The following is a 12,540-nucleotide window of genomic DNA, read 5'->3' as shown; positions in this document are numbered from 1 at the left end:
ATAAAGAATACTTATTTTTACAAAACCTGTGTTGTGTCCATCTGTAGTGTTTTCACTGTATTACTGTGTATATTCACAAATGCTTAACACACTGCCTCTGAGATAAGCCTGTCTGCTCGTGCCAAGCTACCAAGGGGGTGAGCAGGGGTTATTTAGGAGTGTAATCCCCTTATCCTGACTTAGAAGTAAGGGTCCCTATTTGGACAAAGGTGAATACCATTGCTAACTAGAGACCCCCAGATCTAACAATACAAAAAAGAGAAAGCAAGCCCATCTTTTTAATAGTTCTTTATGGTTTTAAAAAACAAACAGACAGCACAAAAAAGTGCCTTCAGCACCAAACCAACAGGAAATTGAAACCCAAGAGTTTTCTGAATAAACAGTTAAGTATCTCACTGACTGAAGAAGGCGGCACAGTGGATGCTGTGGAAAGCACAGGGAATTGACTTGGTTTCCCTGATTTACCTTAAAAGATGTTCACAAGTTCTTCAGGTGCACTATGCAGAATGGTGGCTGCTGGAGGATGGTGGAAGATGCATATCATCAAGGTAGGGAGTTCATGTGGAAGGCTATTAAGATGAGAAAGTGATGGCAACCCAAGCACTGTACTGTTTCTTAAGGGAAGGAAGGATCAAGTGGTCCAAAATACTGTACAGAGTTCTCTTGCAGGACAAGTCTCCGTATTGCCTTCCTCTGCCCTGCCTTGCAGTGGTCAACAAAGAAAGAATGACACCTGCACCAGATGGAGGCTCCATGGGGACTTTTTGTGGGCACATGTTATCCTATTAATAAGAGATGAAAAAGGATATGAATGTGGTACAAGGCCTCAACAACCCGTACGTGGGACACAAAAAGACAAACTTATTGATTTTTGTACACATCAAGAAGTGACATGGTGAGAATGGATTAGGCCCCCATAAATGTGGACCAAGGTCAGGCTCTCTGAGGACTTCAAAGCAGTGTTCAGTTTTAAGCTGGAAGAATCCATCAGTGCTTACCCTGATAAATACCTCTGTGGCACCTCAGAATGTGTCAAGTGGGAGACTAATAGGGCACCTCTGTGTCAGCACTGTGGAGCTGATGCTAGAATCAAATGCATGACCATAGCTACTAATTACCATTCTAGTCTCAATTTATTCTTTTGTGGCAGTGGTTCAATCTCTCATCACCTTCAGTACGAAGCTCTTCCCAGCTCAGGTTCCTGAGAAGTTTTACTTAGAAACCTTCTCTTAAGCTTGGTTCTCTTCATTATCAAGTTTAAGACCACTGTTTTTCCCTGCACAATATCATAACATTAGTTAATGTGTGAATCATCTTCATGACTGCAACTGTTCCTTATGAACTCCATAAAGGTGTATTTTTCTCATCACGTTCATGACCTCTGTTCTTTACACCCTGGATCTTCACTAGTTGAGCCCTTTCTCTTCCATACATAAATTACTTCACTTTTTACATTCATATTCACTATCATAAATTGGTTCTTTCCGTTTACAACCATCATGGTCCATCTCCTTATCCCATTCATGACCTCAGTCCTTCTTAGATATCTCTTTGACTTTGGCTACTGGCTCTGTCTTGGTCTTATGTAACTGCTTGGGGGCTGGTTCTCATAGCCCAACCTTTTTAGCTACTATTAACTACATAAATTGATTATCTGAGGTTTGGTGGGGGCCGAAAGTAGTTCAACTTTGGTTAAAAGTTTATTGCAACCCTACAAGAGGTTGAAAGGTTATTTAAAATGTCCATTCTCAATGGGATCTTTAATTTAACATTGATAACGATAAAAGTCCATGATAAGTCATTGTATTCCGTGACACATCCAATGGCATCTAATAGACTACGCATGTTGCCTCCAGCTGTAAGTTTCTGCCAAGGCAAGGCATAGCGACTGTCACAGCAGCACTACAACATAGTTTCCTGTACCATAACATACAGTCAGCCATGCACAGCTGCCAAAATGTTAGTGCTCTCTCAAAGCTTTTGGTGCTCTGATCATCCACGCTCACACTGCTAAAGATGTGCAAGAAGGTGGTAGGGAGTTGTATTTGGCTTATGTGGCACATGGCATCAATCCATTCCTTTCCGGCTCACTATTATTCAGTTCCTCAGCTGTCCTTTGAGATGTCTTCAATATCCTCCAGGGTGATGTCAGACACAGACTCCCTCCAATAGGCAAAGTTGCTAAATTCAGGGCAAAGCAGAGCTGACGTTGTATCCTGGGAAATAGGTGGGAAGATAAGCTCCACAAGTTCACTAAGTCGGGCATACCTAATGAATGAAGTAAAGTTGTATTTAGTATTTACAATAAAGATTAGACAAACATAATAATATTAAAGTAAACATTTTTGAATATTCAAATGAACTAAGATTACATTTTTAATAAAAGTGGTGTGCCTTAAATTACAGATGTGGGAAGTAAATCAATCACATTTTCATTATGCGTTGCATATCGTGTGTTAGGACTGTCGTCCCCAAGCTCACAATTGACTTTTTGATTATGAGCAGGACCCAGTGCAACTCTCTCTAGGCTTTTCAGGTCAGATTTAATATCACGCAATGCAGGATATGCTTCCAACAAGGAGAAAGGTTGGGGTGTGTTGGTGTATGTGAAATCCAGATACTTCATGCTACTACTGGAGCAAACCATGTGACAGACAGTCAGCAAAACCTTTTTTATGGGTTATTGAAGAAATGTAGGCATAAAGTCCAATCGGACAGGTAGGTAGTATAAGAGTAAGGGAACCAAGTAGTGTACAGCAACATCTGTTCAAAACTTACGAAGACTTAGTGGCTTTCGTGAGCTCCTGGATGAGTTCTCCTTTGGGATTAACAGTGAAAATGCGAGATTCTGGCAGTCCAACTTCTTTGTAGGCATACACATCCTGTGGCCATAAAAACAAGAAATCCAAAGAGTGAGAAACTGCTTACGAACAAGAGACAGATGAAAACATATGGCAGAATGAAGTCTGAAAGCAATTATGAAGAAACAAATAGGTTTAGGGAGGGAGCGTGAAAAGGACCGAACCCTGTGTTGTTAGAAATACAACGGAGAGAAAAGGAGAAAGAATTAGGAAACCAGGATTGGCATAGCCAATAGGTCTCGCCTTTTAGTTATGCAGCACAATATCCTTGGTGCAACAACATCAACTGTTGCATGGCTAAACACTTATAGGGTCCGAAAGGCAAGACCTATTGGCTATGCCAATGCTGGTTTACCATTTTCTTTCTATTGCTGCAAATAACAGAACTCACTCCTGAGGGAGCACCAACTCTCTGACTCTAAACCAATGCACAAGGAACAGTCGCACAACCAATTGTTTCTTTCAACAATCACTACAAGAAGCCTTCAATCCGATTCTAAAAAAAACACGAAAGACCCAGAACGGAAGCAAATGCGGACATACGGAATCCGTGTGCTAAAAAACAACGCCACGCATATAAAATATTACACAACAACACTCAAGGATTAAAGAAGAACTTTAATCCACACGAACACTAACTCTGACAACTGGAATAATGACAACTAAATGTGTGATACGGGTTATAGTAGTGTATAGTGAACTAAATGCAGAAAATCAAAGTCTACACTTAAAGCGTAAAAACAATACCAAGAAAACAGCCTGATTCGCGTTACATATGCCACTTAAACTGAGCTGCTATTAACGTACACTACATTTTATCGACCGCAAAAACATGAAAGGCTGAGTCGGCCCTAAGGGGCTATAAGTCCCACTCTGCAACTCTGGGCAATAGCTTGCTTAATCTCCACAACGGCCCCAACAACGCTAGGATGCCTGGCTTCACCTTGGGGGTGCCCAGGAGTGGGCACTTCACAAGGGAAATGCCAGGAAGGGTTCCTCAGCGGTATTCGTACAAGCGCCGAGAGGCCTCCGGGTAGTCGTGCGCTATACAAGTACCTCTACATTTACATTTTACAGCGTGTCAACTGCATATCGTAGGTAGATCGGTCATCAGAGCTTTAACCCTCTGAGCTATCTACTAGTAAAACACAAAAGGCTGGCAGGTGATCCAGGCTGCAACTTCACATTACTGTTAACTCGTGTAAGTGATGTTTTAAGACGGCTGTTACACGAAAGAAAGAGAAACTATTTACAGAGTAAACAAACGGGCCTGGACGTGGCATTACAGGTGTAGGAGCAGTTAAATCCTTGCACGTCTAGCGCTCGCACCAAGCAGATGTAAACCGAGGCCTGGAAGCCGAGGCTGCCCGGGATAGACCCCTTATTGTTCCATCCAAAAGGTCGGGGGAGTGGGACAGGTGGGAAGAGCAAGCGCGGCTTTCCTGAGTCTGAGGGAGCGAGGAGGCGGGCTCTGCCAATCACTCCGGGCGATGAACCTGCCCCAACGGCAGAAAGGAGAGCCGAGGACATGGCAGAGGTGGGCGCTGCTGCTGTGTCCTGTGGGCATGGTCTGCACCCACCCCCTCCCCAAGTCTGGCAGCACTGGCAATGCACGCAGCATCCCTTGCCCTGGCTGCAGTTCTCAAAAAGCATGTGACTTTATGCGCGCAGTTCTCTTTGATGTACTCGCGCTTCCAGGTACAGCAGAGTGCACCGCGGTCAGGGAAGGGGGTCATGGCGTATGTGAAGGGGCACGGGCGAAGGGGCGGGAGGGAAGGATACCACCGAGGCGACCGCCTGCTCCTCCAGAGCAGAGGTCTGAAAGTTTACTTTCACATGGCTTTTCACTTTTGGACCCACTCTTGACCTGCCGGATTCTTGCAGGCCAGTGAGTTTAGGAAGGCCCGGGATGCATTAAAAGAGCGGCAGCTTGACTTTTACTGAGGAGCATGCTGATGGTTTAAAGTAAATGTTATGTTTTGTCACAAGAACTAATTTGGTTACCTTTTGTTCTTCCTGCTCATGGTTTGCTGATATTTTTTCAAGTGTTTCCCATTCTTAAAATTCTATCAACAAAGCCGCTTGCTGTTATTTTAAACTCCTGCATCTCGCCACTTCATAGTTCATATTTACACTTAACGGCGCGCACACGTGTGCGACGGGAAGACCCGAGCTACAACAAAATGGCATGGGACTGTCCACTGTCCCACGGAAACGTGCATGCTGTCTGCATTGGACAGATGGCGAGAGCAGCCATCTTTGTCCACGAAGACGAGTGCATGAGCTCACTGGGAGAATCAATTACAAAAGGTCCTCTCTGGCGAGAGCAGCGCATGCGCTGCTTTCGCCAGGCGAGACCTAAAAAGGGGCATAAAAAATGCTGGGGTAGCACATAAAAGAATCATAGAATAATGTATTGGGCGAGAAGCTTAGTGAGGAATACAGAAGGAATCATGATGGTAAGCGAGTAACAGTAGCATGACAGCTAAATCTTAGGAAATGTAAGAGAAACAATGGAGAGAGGGACTGTGCAGGAATCTGTTCATAGTCTCTCATGCAAAACCTTTCAGACTGATATCAGTGTATACAGGATTCTGAGCACTGCGATCATCAAGTGTGCTCACACTAACATGGGACATTGCACTTAATGAAAAATAACAATATAATTAGATGTCAAGGGAGAATGGAGATCCAGACAGCATAAGGACAAAGAAACTAAAATCATATTAAAACATACACACACCGTAACTCATGCTATATCACAGAGGGGCAGAAACTTACTTAAGACTTAGACAATTGGAGTTAATTCAGGTCTTAATAATGTTAAACCTCATACACAAATCATATGCAAAACTGCCTGATAGTTGTAACTCCATTTAGGTTTTATCTGCATTGTAATGGAAGTCAACACTTCCACGAAACACGAAAAGCAGCAGATGATGCAGTGGCTGAAGACAGAATTCAAATACAAGGGATTTTGGGCTAAAGCTCTGTAGAACATGTGAGCCATATCAACCTTGCCAGGATGAGTTATCGTGTATTACTAATAAATACTTTATTCTTTCTCTGTGTGCACTGTTTGGAAATTTCTATTGCTTGACAATTTTATTAGTGTCCAACTTAGTGATGAACTGGTAGAGATGCACAAGCCAAAGCCGGTTAAAGGTGTACTTTCAGCTGGAATAACTCTTTACTCTCAAAGAATCACCATCGTAAAAGTATTTACTGGATCACCATTCTTCATGTATAGATTTGTACTTGTCAAGGTTGTATCGAACAGCTGTTTTGAAGTCTTAGATCTGGCGAGACCTCTGTTCTAGAGAGGGAGGAGTCGCAGGGAAATGGCTTGATAAATAAAGTTTGGGATGAACTTTATATGGGTGAGCTCATCAGGTTTTTCTAATAATGGTGAATCATTGGCAAGTGGCTCAGTGAGATAAATGCTCTCCACTGAAAAAATGTGATGTTCTGCAGGTCATCATTTGGCAAGGCAGGCTCTGCTTTGCATTTTTCGAGCAGTACAATAAGAAGGTGGTCACAAACAGCAATAGGAAATTTGAAAGTAAACATAGAAAATTCTTTAAATAAAAACATTCACAAGTACATGTATATATTTATTTATAAAGTTGATGTTTATATGGCACATAACCTTTCCTTTACCTCCAACCCTCACAAACGCACTCCTTACTGTCACCTTCCGTTCAACCTGAGCACCATACAGACAATTGTGATGTCTTTAACAATTGATTTTGATTTTTTGAGAATAAATTGCATTGATAGCAGACGTATGATTATGTCCTTTTGAATGCTTTTATTTAAAGAACTTTCTATGTTTACTTTGAAATTTTCTATTGCTATTTCTGACCAACTTCTTATTGTACTGCTATTATTACCCGGGTCCGGTAGTAGTACCGGTTACCCCATTGATACTTAACGTTCCATTTTTCCAGGTCAATAATTTGAGTACCAGAAATTGAGTATTTACGAATAACTGTTATTTATTGAACTCAGAAATGCAGACGTGTGGTAGGTTATGTTATCTCACAATTGCAGAATGTATGGCAACGTGGCAAAGAAACTGTACACTGTGATCAAAGGAGGGCCTTCCTGTTTGGTTACCAAAGTATGTGACTGTAGTGTGACCTGTGTGAAAGAGTTGACATGTGCACTGGTCATGTCACCGTGAAGGAGTTGCTGCTCGTACACATGCTCATCTTTAAAATATTTATGCGACGAGCAGAATGCTCTTCATGAAGTTTTAATTTAGATGACTATTATTGAGTTCCTTCCTGGAACATGAGTTATCCTGTTTTGCATTGTGGCTCACGATATTCGAGGTTGATGAATAAGTTTCTTACGTTTGGTAATGCATTTTGCGGTGGATACAATATAACGCCATCTAACTCCAGTTTCATCACCTTAGAATCCTCATCCGGAGTCAGGCTGGTTCCAGAAACTATTCTTCAGCAGTGCTCCTGTGCTCTGCTAGTTGGCACCATGTTGACTCCTTACCACCCTGGAAGTGATAAACCAGAGCTGCATATAAAGCACTACCCTTGCAAGCTAACGCCAGTTTCTTATTTTTCCCTTTATGCGCCCTCAGACACGGAAAAAAAAATGTTGGCACCAGGGTGCTAAATTCTGACATCTAACCTATTTAGATGCTAAAAAAGAGGCCACTTCAAAGAACGGGGGGGGGGGGGGCGGGGGAGGATGCTGCGATTGGGTACAGCACCCACTAGAAAGAGATTTACTGTTGGTAAGTCACTTATTCTAATGATAGATACTTCTAAACAGAGATTTCTCACCTTTGAATAGGTGCCAAAGCAGATGCTCCTCAGGTGAAAGGTCTGTGGATCTTACTCATACAAAAAGATCATGCAGGACGCCAATCGTGCTCTGACAGACGCCACCTGCTCAGCTCAACAGCTCTGCTATTCAGGGACTCTGATAAGTAGTTTGCAATCAAGGAAATCCACTGGTGCTCCAATCAAACCCAGTGGCACAAAGTCTCCTGACACAGGATCCAAGACACCACTCTTCCCAGCTTGTTGCAATTTCACCAGGACAGCAGTGGTGCACCAGCCTTCCCTTGATGGAAAGCAGGAAGACCCTCAGGGCCAGACAAACCGCTCTCCATGTTCCCCAAGATGAGCTCCCCAGCTCAGAAAGGATGCATCTGTCGCCATCATCTGCTCTTAATGGGAAAGGAAGAGGGGCCTGAAGCAGGAACAATTCTGGTTGAACTACTATCAACACTGCAGATCATGAGCCGTATCCTCCAATATTTGGATGACGTCTGTCAGATTCCTTGTTGCTGGGCCGATTGGTACTTCACAATTTCATTGCGGAGCCGGAGTGCCACCAGATGTAACTTACAAGGAGGAAGCAGGAGGGTAAGGGACCAAATAACTTCACAGTTGCCCTCACTGTGATTTAGGACCAAGGTTGAAACACTGGGATCAAAGCCCAGATGTCCTAGACTCACTGAGACAGATTGAAGATCCGGAACTGCACTGCATCCGAGACAGCTCCGTAAAATCGAAGCCTCAGAGAAAGAATTAACTGCAACTTTGGCTTGCTGATAGTGAACCCCATTGATGTCATGGGGTTTGACGTTTTATGGAGGTGGTCAACAACTGACTATTGCATGCCCGCCTTCAACAGCTGGTTTTAGAAATGGGGAAGACTGGTATCCCTAACCTCCTAATATGGGTGACAACCACCATCATCACTTTCGTGAACACCTGAGGGGCACTGGTGAGGCCGACTGAAAATGCCCCTGGCCTACCCTAAACCTCAAATAACATCTGTGGGACTGCAGAACGATTATATGAAAATAGGAGTCCTGCAGGTCCACAGACACTATCTCGTCGCCCGGGTGTATTGCAGACAGGATCTGGGCCAACATGAGCATTTTTAATTTGTCCTTTCACAGGAATGCATTTTGACAGACTGAAGGTCCAACATTGGCCTGACATTCCTGTGCTTCTTCCGGACAAGGAAATAGTGAAACTAACAGCCCTCTCTCCTTTACGAGTTTCATAACCAACCTATAGCACCATTGTTGAGTAAAGGAAAGGAATATGCTACTTACCAGTATGCATCTGTTCTTGGCATGTAGGGCTGCTGTTGGGTCCGGATGATTGCACTTTGTTGTCCTGGAAGAGTCTTTGAAGTATCACGAGATAGGTGACTCCTCCCCTGGACTAGAGTGTGCATGGGCATCTTCTCCATCCTCAGATTGTTTTTCGCCATTGTGGCAGAGATGGAGATAGGAAAGTAAGAGATGGTCATGCAAAAGAAAAAGCTGCAACTGCGTCAGGCACCGGGGAGGAGGGCGGGCGATATGAATGTCAGCAGCCCTACATGCCAAGAACAGATGAATACTGGTAAGTAGCATATTCCGTTCGAGGCATGTGGGCTGCTGAATTCATATCTGTGCATAGACTGTATAGCAGTATCTCCTCTAGCGGTGGTTACCTGTGCCAGCTGCAGCAGTTTGAAAAAGAGTTTTGAGGACAGCCTGGCCTACAGCAGCTTGCTGTTTTGCTTGCACGTCTACACAGAAGTGTTTTGTGAAAGTGTGTATGGTAGTCCATGTGGCTGCCTTACAAATGTCTTCAAGAGGAATATTCCCTAGGAAAGCCATGGATGCCCCTATCTTTCTTGTAGAGTGTGCTCTTGGGGGGGGACGGGGGGGACTGTTAAAGTGCATTTTGCCTTTTCGTAGCATATTTGAATGCATTTAACTATCCATATGGCCATTCCTGACATTGATATTGGATTTCCTTTATGTTGTGGTGAAAAAGCAACAAATAATTGCTTTGTTTTTCTAAATGATTTCGTTCTGTCCACATAATAAAGCAGAGCTCCTTTTACATCTAGTGTGTGTAGGGCTCTTTCAGCTACTGACTGTGGATTTTGAAAGAACACTGGCAGTTCTATTGATTAATTAATATGGAAATTGAATAGGACCTTCGGCATAAAGTTAGGGTTTGTTTGAAGAACCACCATGTTAGCATGTACATGCATGAAAGGTTCTTGAATTGTTAGTGCTTGTAACTCGCTAACTCGCCTGAGTGAGGTAATGGCAATCAAGAATGCCACATTTCACGTTAAGAATTGCAGTTCGCATGTGTTGGACTTGGCCCTTCTGGCAGGTTCACCCCTAAACTTTTTGCTTTTAATGGTGACCTGGTGATGGTGATTTTTGGGTTCTGCGCACTTTCACTGTGTCCCAGTGGAAAGTGCGTGCGCACTCGGAGTGCGTGGAGTAAGGTTGGCCTGCCCTCCGATAGGAATGCATGGGGAATGTATGTGTCCCTGGTAGTTCCTGATGCGTGGGGTGTACTGGCTTGAGTCTCGTATGTGGGGACTCGTGTGATTAAATGCTGCGAAATGATGTATGCGGCATGTATGTGTCTAGTGTGGAAGTGCCACTTCTAGACATGGCTGTGCGTGTGCTGTAAAGGTGCTGGCGTGTGATTGGCTGGGGCTGGCTGGTGAGCCTGGCTCCAGGAGTCTGGATGGGGCTGCTCGGTGGTGAGTGTGGAGATTAGCATGCTGATGGCTGGGGAGGAGTGCACCTGGGTCCTGAATAGGGCTGGGCTTTGACTGACTGAATATTTATAAAGCGCTCGAATGCCGCGGCGTCTTGGCGCTGTAGTACAGAGAGAACGAAGAGAGCCAGTTTAGTACTGAGAGAAAAGCCAAGTTTTTAAAGCCTTTCTAAAGCACATTTTAGATTTTTGTGAGCGCAGTGACGGGGGCAGAGAGTTCCATAGTCTGGAGACTTGGCGGGAAAAGGATTTTCCACCCCATCAAGCTCTCTTTACTCTTGGTTGACATAGTAAGTCTTGGTTGGCCGATCTCAGAGTCCGAGCTGGCAAGTACCGAGGGAGAAGTTTAGTAAGGTCATCAGGTCCCTTGCCATACAAGGACTTGTGGACCAGGCAGAGGGCTTTGAACTGTATTCTCCGCCTAACTGGCAACCAGTGAAGCTCACTAATCGCTTTAGAGGTAGGATGACAGCGTGGTAAGTTCAGTAGGACCCTAGCTGCGGCATTTTGGATTGCCTGAAGTTTGGTCAGTTGTTTTTCTCCTGTGCCCAGGTAAAGTGAATTGCAATAGTCCACACGGGACATTACCAGGGCACCCATCACCGTCTTTTTTAATGTTGACGGGATGTATGGTAGGATTTTCCTGAGAATCTTGATGGTATAGAAACAGGAGGAGGTCACCTGATTGATGTGGGCTTTACAGGAAAGATCTTTATCTAGCATTAAGCCCAGATTCCTAACCTTATCTACAGGAACAGGGCATGAGCCCGCCTCAGGAGGCCACCAGAGGTCGCTCCAAACGGAAGGTTTTTGGCCGAACTCAATTATCTCGGTCTTGTCCGTGTTTAATTTTAGAAAATTACCACTCATCCAATTTTTTACACAAATGAGGCATGTCTTAAAACACTCTGCTGTTGCTTCAATAGACTGAGATACTGACACTACAATTTGAGTGTCGTCGGCGTACGACACTAATTGTAGGCCATGAGATTGGATTAGGGCAGCCAGCGGAGTGACATACAAGTTAAACAATGTAGATGACAATGCCGAGCCCTGGGGGACCCCCCCTGGGAGGGAGAATTCATCGGATTGGAAGCCTTCCCAGTGTACCTGCTGAGTACGGGAGTCCAAAAAGGGTGTCAGAAGGGTCAGAGCCGTGCCTGCAAAGCCTAAGGTCCTCAATCTGCTTAGTAGGGCCGAATGGTTTACGGTATCGAACGCCGCTGTAAGGTCTAATAAGATCAGGGCTGTTCTACCACCCTCAACCATTGTCCTTCTAATGTTTTCCGATGCCATGATCAGAGCGGACTCAGTTGAATGACATGGTCGAAAACCATGTTGTGAGGGATCTAATAGTTTATTAGAGTCTATATATCTCATCATTTCTTTATTCATAGCTTTCTCCAGAATCATGGCTGGTAGGGGCAAGCAGGATATGGGCCGATAATGTTTGAGTTCGGTTGGGTCCAGCGTGTCCTTCTTAAGGATGGGGCTGATACACGCTTTCTTCCAGCTGCTAGGGAATTCCCCTGAGATGATGACCTTGTTTAACAGGGGAGTTAGGGTGGCTGAAACAGTCTCTGGAATCATATGCAGTACAGACGGTGGACAGGGATCTAGCGGGGATCCTGATTTCATCTGTGTGATTAGGTCCACCACCTGCGTCTCCTCTAACAGAGGGAAGCAGGAGAAGCTAGGATGAGATAGCGTGGCGGTCATACTGTTGTCGGTAAGAGAAACTACTACTGAAGTACTCAGTTCATCATATACTGCCTGAACCTTCTGTTGAAAGAAGGTAGCGATCCTTGTCACCATATTCTGGTTGGGACTAAAGACAGTATCGCGAGGGGAGTTAGTCAGATGGGTGACGGTTTTAAATAGTTCTCTAGCAGTATTGGAGGCCGATTGAATTTTATTTGTAAAATAGGCTGATTTAGCCTGAACTATTGCTAATTTATATTCGTACAGGGCTTTGGTGTATTCCAATTTGTTTTGATAATTGTAGTCTGAACGCCATAACCGCTCTAGTCGCCGGCATTTCAGTTTTATTTGTTTCACGTCTGCAGAATACCATTGCGCAGTGGCAGATCGTCTTCTAGGTTTTTTTATTTCCACTG

General features: G+C 44.3%; 1 protein-coding gene across 4 annotated transcripts in view; it reads right to left on the bottom strand.

Annotated features, from left to right (window-relative positions):
- Positions 1 to 275: 275 nt before the first annotated feature.
- Positions 276 to 12,540, bottom strand: part of LPIN3 (lipin 3) — a 343,676-nt gene continuing 331,411 nt past the window's right edge. For all 4 annotated transcript variants that reach the window (XM_078652105.1, XM_078652106.1, XM_078652104.1 and 1 more), the window contains exons 19-20: positions 2,779 to 2,882; positions 276 to 2,268 (exon numbers count right to left, since the gene is read on the bottom strand). In XM_078652105.1, coding sequence (XP_078508231.1) covers positions 2,106 to 2,268; positions 2,779 to 2,882 — 267 coding nt within the window. In that variant the 3' untranslated portion in view covers positions 276 to 2,105. The remainder of the gene's footprint in view (positions 2,269 to 2,778; positions 2,883 to 12,540) is intronic.

The sequence above is a fragment of the Lissotriton helveticus genome, chromosome 7, assembly GCF_964261635.1.
Source record: "Lissotriton helveticus chromosome 7, aLisHel1.1, whole genome shotgun sequence".
In the NCBI taxonomy this organism is placed as follows: Eukaryota; Metazoa; Chordata; class Amphibia; order Caudata; family Salamandridae; genus Lissotriton; species Lissotriton helveticus.
This window is presented reverse-complemented; position numbering and strand designations above follow the sequence as displayed.